Source organism: Cryptomeria japonica, chromosome 7 (assembly GCF_030272615.1).
Source record: "Cryptomeria japonica chromosome 7, Sugi_1.0, whole genome shotgun sequence".
Lineage (NCBI taxonomy): Eukaryota > Viridiplantae > Streptophyta > Pinopsida > Cupressales > Cupressaceae > Cryptomeria > Cryptomeria japonica.
In genome coordinates this window covers 427,207,593-427,225,818 of record NC_081411.1, presented here as the reverse complement: position 1 = coordinate 427,225,818, position 18,226 = coordinate 427,207,593, and the positions used below count along the sequence as shown (strand labels likewise).

General features: G+C 39.7%; 1 protein-coding gene across 8 annotated transcripts in view; it reads left to right on the top strand.

Moving 5' to 3' along the window:
- The first annotated feature begins 276 nt into the window (after positions 1 to 276).
- LOC131030418 (dehydrodolichyl diphosphate synthase CPT3) overlaps positions 277 to 18,226 on the top strand; it is an 85,965-nt gene continuing 68,015 nt past the window's right edge. For 4 of the 8 annotated variants that reach the window (XM_059209229.1, XM_059209227.1, XM_059209230.1 and 1 more), the window contains exons 1-2: positions 277 to 1,366; positions 4,419 to 5,095. In XM_059209229.1, the coding sequence (XP_059065212.1) occupies positions 571 to 1,366; positions 4,419 to 4,513 (891 nt within the window). In that variant the 5' untranslated portion in view covers positions 277 to 570 and the 3' untranslated portion in view covers positions 4,514 to 5,095. Of the gene's footprint in view, positions 1,367 to 4,418; positions 5,096 to 5,364; positions 5,611 to 18,226 lie in introns of those variants that run through there. The other 4 variants (XM_059209234.1, XM_059209235.1, XM_059209232.1 and 1 more) reach the window with 3 other exon arrangements.

The window sequence follows — 18,226 nt, the reverse complement described above, 5'->3', positions numbered from 1 at the left end:
ATCACTTGAAGTGTGAAACACATAGATGGATGATACTTAAAAGAGAAATGGAAAAAGAGAATATGCCTATTTTGTAACATGAGAGTAATAGAGACATGATATCTTGTCCTAGAATGCTCAATCTATAATGACATTGATATGAGTTATGAGAACATTCTCATAACTCATCGATAATTTAAATACATTATTTGAAAAAACAAAATTAAACAAAACAATAAATTTATTGATCAAAATTCATCATCCAAAAACAAATCTTTAAAAATATTAGAAATTATATAAGACTTTCCTACCTGTATTTAAAAAACATGTGCTGTTCTTGAATCCCATAAACTGGTATCTTTCATTCATATATTATATGAAATGCAGCTGAATTTTTAGAGACGAGAGCCACGACACTGGAAATTACACGACTTCGAGAGTCCGTCTTTAAAGCTGAAAGTCGAAATGCCCCATCTTCGGGTTGATTAGTGTTTCACAACTGGGGTAGGGCAATTCAAAATTCTTTTAGCAGCAGTGTCTGGTCGAGTGAATTGCTAGTATTGGGAAAATTATAGAATTTGTGAATTACGAATGGAAATCGCAGGCAAAGGATTTCCTTGGAGGTGGTTATCTTCATTTTGGCTTTGGCTGTTGAGTGGAATACGAAAAATAATGTTATGGATAATAATGGGCGGTCCTATACCCATTCACATTGCAATAATAATGGACGGCAATCGCAGATTCGCGCAGAAACAGCACATGGCGAAGAAAAGTGGCCATGAATTCGGAGCAGAAAGCTTAATGCAAAGCCTTAAACATTGTTATGAATTCGGCGTCAAATATGTGACGATCTACGCCTTCAGCATCGAGAATTTCAAGAGATCGCCAGAGGAAGTGGAAGCGCTCATGGAGTTGATGCGACAAAAGCTCCAAGCCCTCCTCGAGAAGGAAAGCCTAGTAAACCAGCTCGGCATCCGGGTTCGGCTGCTTGGAAAACTAGATCTTCTGCCCCCCATCCTCCGCCAAACCGCCGAAAAAGTCATGGCACGCACCATGACCAATAACAGAGCAATTTTGAATGTATGCGTTGCATATACATCTACAGAGGAAATAACGCAGGCTGTTGCAGGAGCCGGCCGGAGGTTTGAAATGGGCGTTTCAGTAGATGATATTGAGGGGCATTTGTACACAGTTGGCTGTCCGGAGCCTGATCTTTTGATTCGAACTTCTGGTGAAACCAGGCTGAGCAACTTTTTGCTATGGCAATTAGGTTTTTGTTATCTGCACGCCTGCGGCGTTCTGTGGCCAGAATTTTCCTTCAGGCATTTGTTTAGGGCGGTTTTGGATTACCAGAGGGCCTACCCTTATCTCAAGCACAGACATACAGGTATGAAAATCTTGGCTTTTCCTTCAGATTGAAAAGTATCACGTAATTTCGAAGGAAACCATATGGTGAAATTAGAATGAGGAAAGCAGCACATCCAATGAAAGACATTTGTTGAACGAGGCTAATAAAGAAAATCACTTTTACAAAGAAAAAGCATAAATATTGAAAGAAAAGCTAAACAAACAATCGAATCCTCTTATAATATCCTTGTTCCCTGATAATCTCAATTTATTTAGAATTTGAGGAAGCCCAGAAGCCTGAGGTTTGCTAAAACTAAAAAATCCCGGAGCTTTTGGTGCATTACCAAAACTTATTTTCTTAAGCTACTCAATTGATTGTTAATTCTGTTCTCTGCATAAAACTACAATATCCCGAAGCTTTTGGTTCATTTTCCAGAACATATTTTCTCAAGCTACTCAGCCGTTTGTTAATTCTGTTCTCTGCATTTCTAGTATGCCTATTCCAACTCAATAAATACTCAGATTGAAGCTTTGAGGATTCTACAGAACTCTTTCAAATTTGGAAATGTGGAGAATTAAAAAGTCACAACCCAATCCTGCAAGGGGTGCAATGGCAGGAACTGCACTTATTTGGCAAAGTCAATCATTCCATAGCCAGTTTGTGAAACAGCTGAAAACAAATAATAAGCAGCTGTCAGAACTCAATGCGTACTGTCTAGGCTTTTTCAACCTTCAACTAATAATTGTTCCAAATTGGGAGGTCATTTTCACTGGAAACACAACTTAAAACCAGGATCTCACTTTACATGTAAAAATAACAAATAGTATACTCACATTTAAATACAGGTAAAATAGGCATCCGATGCACCAAGTTTTATTTCAACACTAAAATTCAGTATCCATTCCAATCAGAAATCAAACTAGTTCAGCCTTCAAAAATATACTTTCATTGGAAGCATGGATGGAATATCAAACATCATATTGCATATTAGCTTACATTATAGATTCAGAAGATTGCATAAATTAAGCACCTCAAGTCCTGAGTAAATATCATTGAAGTCCTGTAGCAAGTAAACTTGCTGCTGCAATTCTTTTAGGAATTAGCTTGACTCAAATGAGTAGCACAGTGTGCTTGTAACAGTTGGAGAAACCACCATTGAAAGTGCAATTTTTGTTTGCATTTGGCAGGGAGCAGCTCCCTTGCATGTTGGGGGTATTTTTAGGGTTTTAGCTACTTTTAACCAGAAAGTAAAAAACAGAAGAAAGGAAAGGGAATAAAAAGGGAAGAGTAGAAAGACCCCAGATAGAACATATACATAAAACTATCCAGGATTGCTCAACGCAAATGAGAAAAGAATGAAGGGAAAGGGTATGCAGGATCGAATAGATAACACTTCCAAATTCTACATGTGATATTAACAAAAGAAAGAAAATTTGATACTTCGCAGCCACAAATTACAAGGAACAATTATGAATAGATTATGAATTAGACATTAAGAGTAACTTTGCAACCCACAAAGAATGAGGTGACACAAAGTTCAACAATATTCTTCTTATTCTTCCAGATATCTGAGCACAAAGTCTCTTTAACAATCCCTGTACATAGCTGTAGCAAAATGGCCAAAATCGCCCCATTTTTGGCCCTATATTTTCCATTTTCCCAAATTGTATCCCCCGAAAACATTAATTTTTTTCAACTTTTCAACTACCCCTACCACTTCTCCTTTTCGTGGTTTTCCAACCTTAATCAAATTTAAATAAATTACATTTAACTCCCCGTGAGAACATAAAACTGGCTTAGATAATATTTTCTTACAAACATTAAAATGTAAACTTTATAGTAAAATAGGAGGTCCTCGCTGAAATTTGATGTTCAAATGAGTGTCGTGTATTTCTCTGAGGATGGCCTTTGCTGTTGATATTCTCCATAATATTCTTGTGCAATGATTTTTTGTAACTGATCCAATGGTCCACTGCCCCCATGACCATTTTGCACATAGCTTGCAATCATTGCATTCCATGAGCTCACTGTCTATTCAGGCATTCTGTCAAACAGTTCACATTCCCTTTCTGTAGGTGCAAATTGCATGAGATATAATACTTACCAGTAGCACGAAAAGTCCCAAAAGAAAATGCTTAACACATGGACGGACAAAGACCTTAATCCTCCAAGGCATTTGAGGTGTGAAATTTAACATGCTGTGATAAATTGTGTCATGTCCTCACCTTAAGCTGGGTCATCTCAGCGACTCCAACAACAATGTTCTTAAACACTCCCATAATAATTTGCATAAATAAATAAATAATAAATAAAATATTAAATAAATTTCAAAATTTTGAAATTTCCTAGTGCCAAGGCTGACATCTTCCACATTTTTGGCCGACCTGTGTTGTTACCTAGCGTGGTCAGGTATATAGGTGGCTTGCTCAATCAAATGAAGGGATGATTTTTTGGGATGTGAAGCGCATTCAGTGTTGGTGCAGGCCTTGCAGGATGACAACCTCTGAGGGCCAACTTGGGTAGGACAACATCCCTATCCCATTTTATTGCAACATTGCCTCAACTCAGAAGCTTTAGCAGAGTATAATTCAACTGGATATTGTGGGGAATGCACACTAAGAATGGCAGGAATTTAGTGTGCCAGAGTTTGTGTAAATCAGCACTTACCATGGGGCATCTGCCAGGAGAATAATGCACCATGCATCTGGAGTCATGTATTAATAACACTGACCTATAGAGTATTGAAAGGAAAAGAGACATACAGAGCAAACTTGTTCACACTGTGCTGAACAGATCAAGAGTTAAAGTGAATTTTTTTTTGGAATCTACAATCCTACAGAATTATTTTCCCAAGTTGCGATCTGAGTTCTAAATTGGTTCTCCAATGGATGCCCTGTGGTGTATTTTGTAATTGGGTACCTTAGGGAGCTTGTACTTTTCATTAACAATATCAATAATTCCAGATTGCAATTTATATTTTGTCATTTCTGAAGTATCATTAACTGCGATTCATTACTGTTTTCTGAAGTATCAGTAACTGCGATTCATTACTGTTAAATTTGTGCTTTGTTCAATTTGATTTTTTTGGCAGTGCATGGTTTATTACACGAGCAAGAGTGTGGTTTATTTCATTGGTATCAGAGCCTTGGCATCCTGCCAACTTGTGTTGGTAATGCAGATCTATGAGCTCAATGTGATAGAGAATTAAGGCGTTCCATAGTAGCAAAAGGGAGAAGAAGAAAGAGGCAGCCATGGGTGACAGAGATGAAGACAACTCTCATGAATTATTAGGGGAACCAAAGAGTTTCAGTCTAATATGAGGGACATGATGACTGAAATGGTCTAAATCTTAAGAGGCCGAATCAGTAATTGAGTGCTGGTAGGCCTGTTTCGAATGGTATCGAAGGGAGCAGCTCCAGCGGTGACAAAGTTTCAGCTAACCCAAACTCAAGAACCTATAGAGTCAAATTCCTAGAATGGAAAGGGGGGCATCCCTGGAAGAAGAGCAACCCACTCAAGGAGATGAAATGTCAAGACTTCATGATGAGTACAATGGCCTAAGCGCTGCCATACAAAGAGACTTGTCTTTTACAGAGTACTATGAAATGAAGTCAAGAAATGGGCATGGGAGGAGAAGGTATGATGAGAATCCTCGAAAGGATATACAATGCTGCTTGGGAAAGATCGCCATCCCCACTTTTGATGGATTCGGAAATTGTTCAACAAGAGCTTGATGATAAGGGTTTGATGAAGATGAAGATTTATAAGGTATTTTGATTTGGGTTTCCTGTTTATGCTGTAATTTATGGTTTTCTGAGTGCTGTTCTAGTTTCAAGAGTTTTTGGAGACATTTTCTAGTGCTGCCTATATCATTCCAGCTACCTTGAGATTCACACTTTTTATCTTATCACTAAAACTAAGACATTATTTTTGGTATTGTCTCAAAGGTTTTCTTATGGCTAGGCAATGAGAATGCATCTATAATATGTGGGTTTTGGTTTGGAATTTATACTTCTACCTCAAGTCACCCCTTGCAGGCAGCACCCAACTTGAGCATTGGCAAATGGGAATTTGTGATGTATTTTCCTGTGTTTGAAAGCTGCAAAATCATCTTTTGGAGGCGTTTAAGGGTTCCTAACAGATTTGGATCAGTTTGGAGGGTAAAAGAATTGACTGGAATTTCTTGTATGAATCGCTCTTGGTGTATGAGGACGTTGGAATTGCCACAGCAGGGTTTCTTGAAGGTACATCTGAACTTAGGAAGGCTTTTAAATTCTGATCTTACAAGTCTGCAAGTGATGGTGTTTTTTGCTATCGATCCGGAATCAATTTGTGGTGTCCAAGATTGATAACCCATTGTTTGAAATGGGTGTTGATATGATATATGACAATCCACTTTTTGAGCTGGATGATGGAATAACTCCTAGTTGTAGCATCAAACTTGGTGAAAACAGCAAGGTATGGGATCCGGAAGAAGATTTAGGACTTGAGTTGGAATGTGGTTTTCAGCTTGGTGTTGATCTAAGTTCACATTATGAGTTGATTGGTTACCCTCTTGGGAGACCACTGGATATGAAATGTGCAAATGAGGAGATGGATGAAGATTGCAATTGGAGTGAGATGACACTAGGAGGCATCATCATTCCTATCTACATAAGGAATAGGCAGGTAACTTGGGTATGCAATTTGATGATTTTAGTTGAGAGTTATTTCCTTGTTGGTACTTGCTTTGAGTTGCATCAATCTTGCATCGAGTTTTGTCTTGAGTATTGGAGTTGGTCAACAAGTGGGACATTTCATAAATTATTTGAGTTGATGAGTTGTAATGCATTCCTATTATACGTAGTTGGAGATGAAGTTACTGAATGGGACTTGATGGTTTATGGTGACTTCAACATCTTTGACATTAAGAAGTTACCAAAATGTGGTTTTGTAGTTATTGGAAATTTTAGTACAACAAGGAAAGGAGGTTTCAAGCCTGTTAATTATGTAGCTCTGGAGAAAGAAGGATCTAAACATGACATCTACATGTTTGATAGTTTATCCTTTGGATTGAGTGATGTTTTATCTTATACTAATCTTTCTTTGGCATTGGTTTTGAAGATAACAATTGCATCTTGCACCTTAGTTGTTGATGCTTTCATGGATGGGTTACAAGAGATTACCAAAAAGATCACGAACCTCCATGATGAGCATGATGTTGTGGATCGCATTTGGAGTTAGCACTAATCTTCTATTGACTCCACTTTTCATTGTTGAGACATGGACCAGCTAGGACTCGAACCTAGGACCTTCCATACGCTGCTGGAGTGCTCTACCATTGAGCTACTGGCTCCTCTTGGACCAGTCCATCGTCGGTCCGGATGTGGCTTATTTCCAACACCAACACCCCCCCTTAAGCCACACCTCTCGTGTGCTTGGGGCTCCTAGCCTGGACCTGGCTCTGATACCATGTTGAGACATGGACTAGCTAGGACTCAAACCTAGGATCTTCCATATGCTGCTGGAGTGCTCTACCACTGAGCTACTGGACCCTCTTGGACCAGTCCATCGTCGGTCCGGATGTGACTTATTTCCAACACCAACATTCATCACCTCAACACGTTAAAAAAAATCAATCATAATCGTCTTTTTTTATTGTGCTGTATTAGTTTATTTTACCTTCTTTGTATGAGCACATAACATAAATAACAGTTGTTCATCCATATTTTAAACACTCTACCTAGTAAGCCTTTCTTTCTATATAAAGGTTAATAGCTTTGTATTTCTAAACCAGCACATAGATACATTGTGACAACTAGAGTAAGGTTACACTATGCTGTTGGTATGGTTTATGGCAAAGTAACTATTTAGTCCTATTACTATCATATAACTTAGCACCTTAGGGATCCCCCCTTGGTTTTGTAGAACCAAAACTGAAAGAGGTTCTACGCACCTAAATAATTGGTCTTTAATTGCCCAACTTGATTATAGGTTTTGTGGTTTTCTTCTTAAGTTTGACACTCTTGGCACTTGGGAGACTTTGAGCCTTAGGCGTTTGGGACCTACAACTCATATCACCAACAAGTTGGCTAGAATCAGTTGTAATAGTTAGAGTACTATTTATTTGGTGAAGAACTATATGTACAATGCTTGTACCAAGTATGTTACTATTTATTACCATTTTGTTTGAGAAAGGATAAATAATGAGGTCTTGTTGCAAAAGGTTGACATGTAGGATATGTTGCAGATTCCTTGAAAAATCCAGTAAGCATAGAGAAGTTCTCTTGATATAGGAAGGGATGGGCGTAGGATCCTATAGTTGATGGTTTTTATAGATGCCATTGCAATGTATAATATCAAGTTGTTAGGATTGTGTGATTTCTAATTTCAATCCTATGAACATGATTATTGAGCCAAAAAGGCCCCTTTGACAGCTTCATTGCAGCCAAAGGCTCTAATAAGTGTAGTTGAAGGCTACACAATCTAGTTGTAAGTTGAACTAGGAGGGGGTTCCTGTTGTGGCATTTTCACACATCGCTCCATTTCAAACGGGGGTCCCCTACTTTTTAGGTCTTCTTGGTCTTTTGGTTGTGGTTCTTTGGGTCTATTTGCAACAGTCCTGTTGGTGTCTGTTTTATCATCTACCAAACATTTAGAATAGGATACCCGAAGGTATTCTATCCTCTCCTGAAAAATCACTACTGATTCCAAGGTCTATATGTGTGGACAAGCGACTTTAGTGGAATAGCTTCTTGGGTAGTGTATGCTGAAAATCTCAAGGGGACTTACGTTTAACAACTGCCTTGAACGGCTGGACTTAAATGGATTTAGCAATTTTAGGTTCTTCTTTTTTTTGGATTTTCTGGGGATTTAGACTTTCAAAAGAAAAGGAAAAGGGGATAGGGTTTGAGAAGGCTAATCTAATCCTACGAACTTTGGAGACGATGTCAGTTGGGTGCTCTCAAGAAACCAAACTTTGCTTCGCCACACTAGGGACAACTACACAAAGCCGGTGCAATCTTCAATGGGTTGTGCTTATGATCGAGATGTTGGGATGCACAAAGGATGGGCTCAGACTAACTTTACACCGTAAAATGGAAATCATCCATCTACCAAAAGTGTGAGCAGGGATACACCATCAATTGACACTTATCAAATCCTTCATTCAAATTAACAACAATGAAAGCAAATCTAAATTAATTTTAACTAAGTGTTGAGGAAATTGAAACCATGCAAATCATTCAAACAATAGGGATTACAAAGCAGCACACATGCAATATATTATTTGGAAACGACCTTACGCAACAATACATCAAAAACCTCACACTCTCAAAATGAGAGGAGGCAACCTTATATAGTTTTTCAAAATAAATGAATGGCCGAGATCAAACAGTGATCAAGGGCCAAGATTGAAAGTCATAAACCCTAATTAGGGTTTCCCAAAATACTATTAGCTCAAATGAATAAGAGAGTGACACGTGGCGCAACTGCTAATCTCACTGAGGTGAGTGTCCACTTTCTTCTTTCAAAGATTCAACGTATCTGGACACAATGAGCTTGACCTCCTCCATGGTGACACTTGGCAAACTGCCAATCTGGAAGTCGATGATGTCCACATCATCGGTACAGGTGGCAAGAATGCTCTCCCATTCAACGGCTTGGGCAAGGAAATTTTCATCGATAAAGAGAAAATTAATTTTTGAGAGATCGCCTTTGTCAATCATCCCTGAATCCTTGAAGAAGCTTGACTGAATCCTAGCTCTCAGGTTTTCTGTCTGCAAATGTTTCTCCCTTATGCTTTCTTTCTTCTAGATCTCTGACGCCACATGAAATACCTTGCTCAGGATCTCTCTAACACTTTCCTCTGTCTCGAAGCACTTGGTCTCAGATTTCTTCAGAACTTCAATCCAAGTGACCAAGGCATAGTACCATGTGTTGAAGTCGTACCTGTCTTCGGCCTGTATGATATTTGCATCTACTAGGCTTCTCTTCGACAAGCCTCGGATAACCTTCAGATGTGGGAGTATTTCATTCTGAATCTCATCCACATCCTCCCAATTGGTGGCTAGATCCTGGATGCAATTGATCAATGAAGAAGCTGACTCATGTGCCGATACTAAATTCTCTACCAGTATGTCAGCATGCGCTGAAGCGTTTGAAATCCACTCCTTTGCTTGAGTGTACGAGCCCTTCATATCATCGTAATCCTTCATCGATCCCTACTGAAGAGGCTGTGGCGGAGTAATCGGGATCTCATGGTTGAATGGTCTGGTAAGATGGAGAACGTACTTTCTCCACTGTTGGTTCTCTTCTTCAACCTTCTTCCTCTTTTCTTTTTCATGGGCTAGACTTGCCTTCAGAGCATTGCAAGAGTCATCGAAATACTGGACCTCTTGGTCCTGGGTGGGCTTACCCAGCTCTATGGTGGTGATCTTGTAATCATCCGCGACGACATTGTCCCTAGTCTTTCCTTCTTTGGGCACCGCTATCTGGACTGTCCTGAACCCTGCACTGTCTCTCTGAATTAGAGAAAACTTTCTGGCGGGCTTGGGTGGTTTAGTTATAGTGGGCTCATTCACCCTCTCCAGAAATGCTGCAGTGACCTCTTCGGAACAGGCCTCCTTGGGGACCTTGGCCTTTATTCTTTCCCTCAACCAATCTGGGATGGTTGATTGCTCTACAGTATTCCGGTCAAACTCATCATTTGCCCCTTCTGGGTTTGCTGGTATGCCATCCAAGAAGATTGTAGGCGCTTTAGCTTGCTCTTTGTCTAGACTTTGGACGACCTCTTCCACTACTTCCTGTTGACGTGTATTTTGTACACGATCATACACAGAATAAAATACCCAAAGGCATCTTATCCTCTCTTGAATAAAGTCTCTAACTGCTGAAGATTCGCATGAAGGATCAGTTAGGATGACTCCAATGTTCTTTTGGTAGGGTCTCTACATGTGGATAAGCTCGCCGTGGTATGATGTGATTTGCTGGAATCACAAGGGGACTTACATTTGGTGATTGAATTTCCGATCTACTTTGCTAGAACACAAGCTCTCACTAACTTAGATTAAAAAAAAAAAAAAAAGGAAAAAGGAAGGGGGGGAAGAGAGGATTTAATCCTAATACTAAGAATGTAGGAGCAATGATTTGATTTTTGATGAAACTCTAACTAGGTCTTGTTTTGACATCAATGGAACATCTACACAAGGCTAGTGCGATCTTCTAAGGGAAGCTTTATGATGTTCAAATCATCACCGCAGGCATAGATACCATCCAAGTTGATGCATATCAATGAAGAGGCGACAAATTGAAATTGAGCTTAAGCTGAACGATTCCAGTTGACTACACAAGGCGAGTCTGCAATCAACAAACTGCTAGTAGTATGGATATACGAATTCCACCATCTATCAATCACATTTCCTCCATTCATCTAATCATCTACCATCTAAGATTGAAGACTCAACAAGAAACCATGCAAATTGCAAGAAACGACACACTTCACCATTACTTCAATGAAAATGGAGTTTGTTTACAATCAATGGCAACAATTTCTTGCCTTGTCCTCCTATTCTACTCTCTATCTACTAACTACTTTCAACTATTTCCTAACTCTCTCTCTAATTATTGCTAATTAGCCTTTACAAATGAAATGCCTGGGCTTATATAGTGCCCACAATACAATTTGATGGCTTAGATCAATTCAAGATCAATGGCCAAGATTCAACAATGAAAACCCTAATTAGGGTTTGTTACAACCATTACATAACATTTAATGCTTGACCAATGATAAAATTGTATTGCTTGGACACATGTCCCTTCTAGAAAAATCGACCAATGGATAGCCGGGGTAGGTACATCGGAGTTTGTGCCACCTTCCATGAGTTAAGTACATTGAATCTGAACACGCTGAGGTGGACCACACTGACTGGAGGAGTGATGACTAGGATGCCACCTCATCTGACACTTGTAGCTTGCTAGATATTCAATTTGATGTCATTGAGAGGCTATCTTTAATTAACTCTTGTCCTAACTCCTTTTGTCCTTGATTTGCAAGATGATGATGTACTTGGAACGCTGGATTGAAAGAGGTCGCCCATGTCCTGGCGAAGACCGTCCTTGATCCGGCTTGATTTTCCTTGAAGAGATCTCCATTTGATGCCTACACAACATTTCAAAATTAGTAACATGATTTTGCAATACATAACATAAATTAGAGAGCAAATTTTAGGAAACTTAATGATAAGTCCTTTATTAATCATTTCCTAAAAACGACTGAGCTAAGGGAAAACAAATTTTCAAAATTCAAAATTAAGGCAATGATGATCAAAATTCGAAATTAAAACAAGAGATCTTGCCATACCTTACTTGAGAGCTTAACTCTAAAAATAAAGGAATTCGACTAGGCAAAATTTGAAATAAGATGGTCTTCAACGTGATCTCCCTTCAAAATAGCAATTTCGCCACCTTTCAAGTTTTTGACGTGGTCTTCAAGCCTTTGACAAGTTCGTACCAATAGAATTTTCAAGTTCGCACCCCTTTTGAATATAATTCGCACCTCTTTGTCTTCCTTAAATCGCACTTGAGATGATAAAATAACAATGTGAAAATAATGATCTTCACCACCCTCCTTTATAAGTGCTTACCTCTCATCATTCTTTAGGCCGACTTTTGTAAAAATAAAGCAATTATAAACGATTTTTTAATAAATAAGAAAGGCCGACCTTCATAAAACAATAAAATACCAAGCGCTCTATAATAATTAATTAATTTGCCATCGTTTTTAATTAATAAACTTCGATTTTTTTTACAAGGCAAAAATTAATTAATATTTAAATGCAATATTTAAATGTTATTTTTAATTAAATTTTCAATCTTATCGAATTTTCTAGCATTTAAATAAATTCAAAAATGTGTTTGAGCGCCAAAATATTTTGAAGATGGAAAGATACGTACCTCATCGCCCTGGTCCCTTGGAGAGGGACAGGAGCGATCCATCAACTGGGTCTTGATTCTTGCAATTTCGATGTCCAAAGTATTTATTTCCACGTTGAATTAGACATTTTTGCTAGGATCTTTGAGCTTAATTGACTTGTTTGTGCGAATGAATGCATCTCATGACTATTATCGCCCTGGTCCCTTGGAGAGGGACAGGAGCGATCCATCAATTTTTACTTGAAATTCTCCGTCCTTGATATCAACTTCTCCTTTATTACCTTTCAAACAACGCTTTGAACCCTTTGCAAGTTTGTTTTGTCATGATCTCCGAAGGAAAATGAGTGCTTTGGCAAATATCGCCCTGGTCCCTTCCTGAGGGACAGGAGCGATCCTAGTGTCCTGGCTCAAATTTGCAAACTTTTGATCTTCGTTCTTCGTTCATTGCCTTCCAAAGGACGTCCTTGACCTTGCCTATCCTTGCCTTGTCTTGGTTTTGACGGGACATGAGTGTTTTGATGAAAATCGCTTTGGTCCTTGTCCAAAGGACAGGAGCGATATAGGCTCTTTATACAAATTGGTGATCGTTTGACGTTTGAAGCCTTTGGTATATCACCTTCGAAGGACGCCTTAGACCTTTTACCACCTTGCAAAACCTTGACTTGGCATGAATTGGCAAATATAATAGATATCGCTCTGGTCCCTTCCTGAGGGACAGGAGCGAATTAGGTGTCTTGATGCAAATCTTTCACTTTGGTGATCTTCGTAACTTTGTGCTGGATTGAGACACCTTAAAACATCTTTGCCACCTTGTACTTCGCCATGAAGTGTCTTGAATTTGGAGGAAAAGGCAACATAACTAAGATATCGCCCTGGTCCCTTGGAGAGGGACAGGAGCGAATTTGTACTTGTAGTCTCCATCACACTTCGCCAGCTTCCAAATTTATCTTCAACGGTCTCGTAATGTCCCCTTTCATTCATCCATGCCTTGGAATTCATTGTAACTTGGCAAGAAATTTGTCTAAGACAAAAATCGCTTTGGTCCCTGCCTGAGGGACAGGAGCGAACTTGGGCATTTGGGACCCTTGTTGATGTTTCATAATCTTCAATTTGTCTTCAATGGGTTCAACTCACCTCCTTTCTTACCTTCAAACATAAAACTTGCTTGATCTTTGCCCAGATCGTATCTTATGAAGAATTTCGCTCTGGTCCTTCAGTGAGGGACAGGAGCGAATTTGACACTCTAGGTAAAAACTTCATCATTTCATTGTTTTTGATCAAGTCTGGATGCTCTATCATGCTCATTTCGTCCTTCACCATGCCTTTGATGTCTCAATTCGTCCAAACACGGTCAGGAATGGCTCAAATAAGTATTTTCGCTCTGGTCCCTTGGTGAGGGACAGGAGCGCTTCGCCTTGGTCCTCCTGGGAGGGACAGGAGCGAAATTTGACTTTTCGAACTCTCTATCAGGATAAATTTTATGGAATATAACATTTAAGTATAAGTGAACTTATACTTTAAGTTATATTCCATATATACTTTCAGGATGTTTGAGATTGGTTTCAGACCTCCAGGAGTTATATTGCAAACTCTAGTTTTTGGAGGTTTTTTCAGTTTCCAGACTTAGTCAAATTTCAGGATCAGGACATTCCAGACTTAGCCAAATTTCAGGATCAGGACCTCACTCAAGCCGGACTTGCTATCCATGTGATCACCCCGACAGCACTCAAAATGCAAAGGCTAACCGACAAAACCCTAAAAAACCTAAAGAACAAACCCTAAAAAGCAAAAAAAACAAAAAAACACATGGGTCCCCATTTGCAATGGGGCGATGTGTGAAAACGTCACAACACTTCCCTAACCGGATGAGAAGGCACTCTCACTTCATCATCAATCATGCATATGTTCATCTCTTGCTCCCCAATTGCATTCTGATCAGGCACAATAGAAGCAACACTTAGGATGGAGTGGCCTTCGCTGGACTCCTTTCTTTCACCTACAACCCTTTTCCCTGTGACCTTTGTGGAGCTTCCAAACAACTCCTTCCTCTTTCGAGACTCAACACTTTCTGGATTTCGGGCATCACCGGCAGAGGTACAAGGATTGACGGACAGAGCATCATCTACTCCCATCAATTCGTAGGTCAAGGTCACACCTTTGGCCTTTAACTGCCTTGTCTTTTCAGACGTCCACCACCTCGAATACTCAACCACCGACCTCATGAGGTCTGCTAGATCTGACTTTTCTCCCTCTGTCCAATCTATTAAAACTAGGGGTTCATTTTTCATCTTTTCAAAGCCTGGCTGCTGAAGCTCTAGGCTTTCCTCCACTTGATCGACAACTTTGAATACCTCTGTTGCTCTCACCATGTTCAAAGGAATTCTCAACCAGAATCTCTTCCTGATCTCAAAGCTATTGGCTACGTTAGCCCAATAATCTTCTAGGTCAGGTTTGTGCTCAAACTTCGTTCCTTCGACTTTCTTTATCCCGTGGAATGAATCGAAATTCCTTCTCGCCTTGTATTGATAGAGGGGATACCAGGCTAGCTCCTTCTCAGTAGTCGCCGTAGCTTGTGTTGATGGACATGTTTCTAGCCCATTTCCAATTGTAAGTGAGGACGTTCCTGCCTTCTTTTGCTTATCCCTTTGAATCACTATATACTCCTCCAATTGTCTTACAACCTCGAGCAACACCACTCTATTGGTAGGGTAAGCTAGAAGCTTGTATGGAGGTCCGAAGAATCCCTGAATTCGGAGGTAAGTGAACTTTGGATATTGGATGTACCAATATCCGAACCGATTGTTGAAGTCCATAGACTCTTGAGAGAGTCGCTGGTGCAACCCACCTTGCAATGTCCGAGTGATGTGCATAAGGAAGGTATCATTCACTCTTTTGAAATGGAATTTCTCTTCCATGTGAAGCTGGGGATAACAATCATACACTGGAAACTGGTTCTCCTTGTTCCCTACTTCTCCTTTGCAAGTGAGACCTCTGTATCTGTAGGTCCTGGCCAAGGAATAAAACAGGTAAGAGCTCATGAAGAAAGTCCTATTCGTCTCTAGGTTCCTCAGCTGACTGTCTAGGTTGTCGCTGATCATCCTGGCCCAGTCTATCATTTTTACTCCATTGATTATTTCATTAATGAAATAATACATCCAGGGTTCAAATGGAGCTCCCTGAGGGTTTCCCATTATTCTATTGAGCAGGACGATCATGTCTCCATTGTCCTCTTTGAAGTATGCTCGCACTAGGCTCTTCCTCTGAAGTTTGGAGGCGCCCTTCCTTGGCTTGTCTAGCCAGGAGTGGTTAACTATGGCATCATATTCCTCCAGGTGGTCCTGATACAGACTGTCAGCTTCGTCCTTTGTCATATACACTGTGTTGTGATACTCTGGGATCCTGAAGGCCTCTCTGATGGCCTCATCATTGATGTTCGCCAATACCCTTCCATTAGGTGCAACAATGTCTTTATTGAAGGGGTTGTAATGTTTGGCACATTCAACTACTAGTTCATTGCATTGCATGGTGGGAAGGAAGCCAGCAGCATGCACGATGCCACTCTTCATCATCTTTTGCGCAATGGTGGTAGGCACAAGGTTGTCCAGACCAAACTTTCGCTTCTTAAATTCCCTCAGATTGATGTGTCCGATGTTGGTGTCGCTGACGTTCTTCCATTTTGAGGTCACCCTCGACTCTTGAGGAGCATCTTTATCCACTTGTGTGAGATTTTGCCAAGATCAAGAGCTCAATGAAATGTACAAAATAGAGACATGATATGGGACAAGAATAAACTGTATTCTCATCAATAGAAAATGATCAATAATCAAATTCAATAGTTACATACAATGTAGATGAGCTTGCTTATATAGGCAAGGCTAGGGATATGTGAGCACACAAACATGACATGTGGCTCAATAAGAAACAAGGGTAGGTAGGAAATAGGTGTGGGTAGGTAGGAGAAATAATATAATAGTCCACATGAGGTGGATCACCCATTGAATGTGGAGTGTAACAACAAGATCAACACCATAAAAGGTGGAATTTCTCCTACACACACTATCCCAATGTGGCACAAACACCCAAGTGTCTCATACCCAAACTATTATGAAATGCATTTCCTAAGTAAACTTAAGTAAAGTGTAATAATATCCATGATGAATAATTATTTACACCAACAACTTGAAATTTCATAATGTCTAGGACCTATAGACAAACAATGAAAATTTAAGTTAGAAAAAAATTTGCAAAATTTCGAAAAAAATAACGGGGCTGCGAAATGGCTAAGTGGCAGAAAATTTCATCTTATACTTAGCCATAAAAACTTGAAATTTCTCTTGAAAAAAAACCTTTCAATCTCAAGGATGGTCGTGGTCGTAAATCAACACTGAGTGTCATAACTTTGAAAAACTTTCTTACTTAGCCAAAAAAAATGATTTTCTTTCTCCAAAATTTTCAAAAATTCATTTAAATTCTGGAAAATATTCAGAAAAAATTCATAAATCTGCATCATGAATTTTGTTTCACCTTCGAATGGATAGAAGTAGGGCTAGAATTTTCTCAAGAACACTCAAAAAATTCAGAAAAGGTTCAATAGTTTTTCTTCGTACTAGTTGTCTTTCTCCAAAAATCTATGGAACTTTTATCAAAAAAGTTATTCAACTTCCAGCAATATCCAAAACTTTCTCCAGATGATCTTCAAACTGAAATACTTTACTAAGCTCTCCTTAGTAACTTCAAACTTGTTGATGTAGAAATGAAGTTTGCAATGAAGTATTTGTAAATAAAATTAAATCCTTGATTAGAAACCCTTAAAATCTTCCAACCCATACTTCTAATTCTAACTTCATTCTTTAGGAAAGTGTTGTCATGTTTCTAACTTTGAAGAAAATATCTTCCAAAAGTTTCCAATTTGGCTTATAAGTTGAAATAATTATTAATCTTCCAATATTCTCTTTCAAAAACTTTCTATTTTGGAATTGGGTTCGAAATCCTTACCAATCTTCGAATATTCTCTTTCAAAAAAACTTTCTATTTTGGAATTAAGTTCGAAGTCTTGGAGGAGTTTTGTGACATCACTTGCATATTTGTTGATTTTGTTTGACTTTCATGTGCAGGTGGACTTTTGAAGACTCACTTTCATCACCTTCAAACTTTGGCGGACTTTTGGAGGTCTTCTTTGGTATTCTTCATTTGTATGGCGGAGATTTAGAGGTCTCCACATAGGGCTTTAGGCTCATACATCTCAAACATGGCGGAGTTTGAAGAGACAACCTCTAAGGCGTACTTCTATGGCACCTCTCCAACATTTGAAGGCCTAGGGCAGAGTTTTATCTTCCTCCACATGGCGGACTTTTCAACTTAACCCTTTATATGGCGGACTTTAAGGGGTCTTCAACATTACACTTTGCACCTTGGGCGGACTTTGATGTTTGCTCCTCAAGGCGGAGTTTGAAGGCATCTCTTTCATGGGTGGACTTTGATGTTATCTCCTTTGGGCTCCCCAACTTGTGTGGCGGACTTCCTTGAAGGCCTCCCTTGGGCGGACTTTGGAGGCTCTTCCTACCTTGGGCGGACTTCTATGGCTCTTCTCATGGGCGGACTTTGGAGGCTCTTCCTACCTTGTTGCTTGCCAAGGCGGACTTCTAGATGACCTTTCATCAAGACTTGGAGGCCTAGGGCGGACTTTTCATATGGCTCTTCCTTCATGACCTAGCATCTTGGGCGAAGTTTGTTGACTATTCCAACATGGGCGGACTTTTGAGGTGGCACCAAGGAGCTAGGATAGGGCAGAGTTTTAAGTGTTGGCCACCAAGGCTTCTTCAAAGCATGGCGGAGTTTTGATAATCCCTCTCCTTGGTCTTCTTGACCTATGGCGGACTTCTAGACCTCTCCTCATGGGCTCTTCCTTGGCTATCCTCCTTCCTTGGGCGGACTTCTAGAGGGTCTCATGGATAGGGCGGAGTTTAGACAAGGCTCCCACATGGAAGA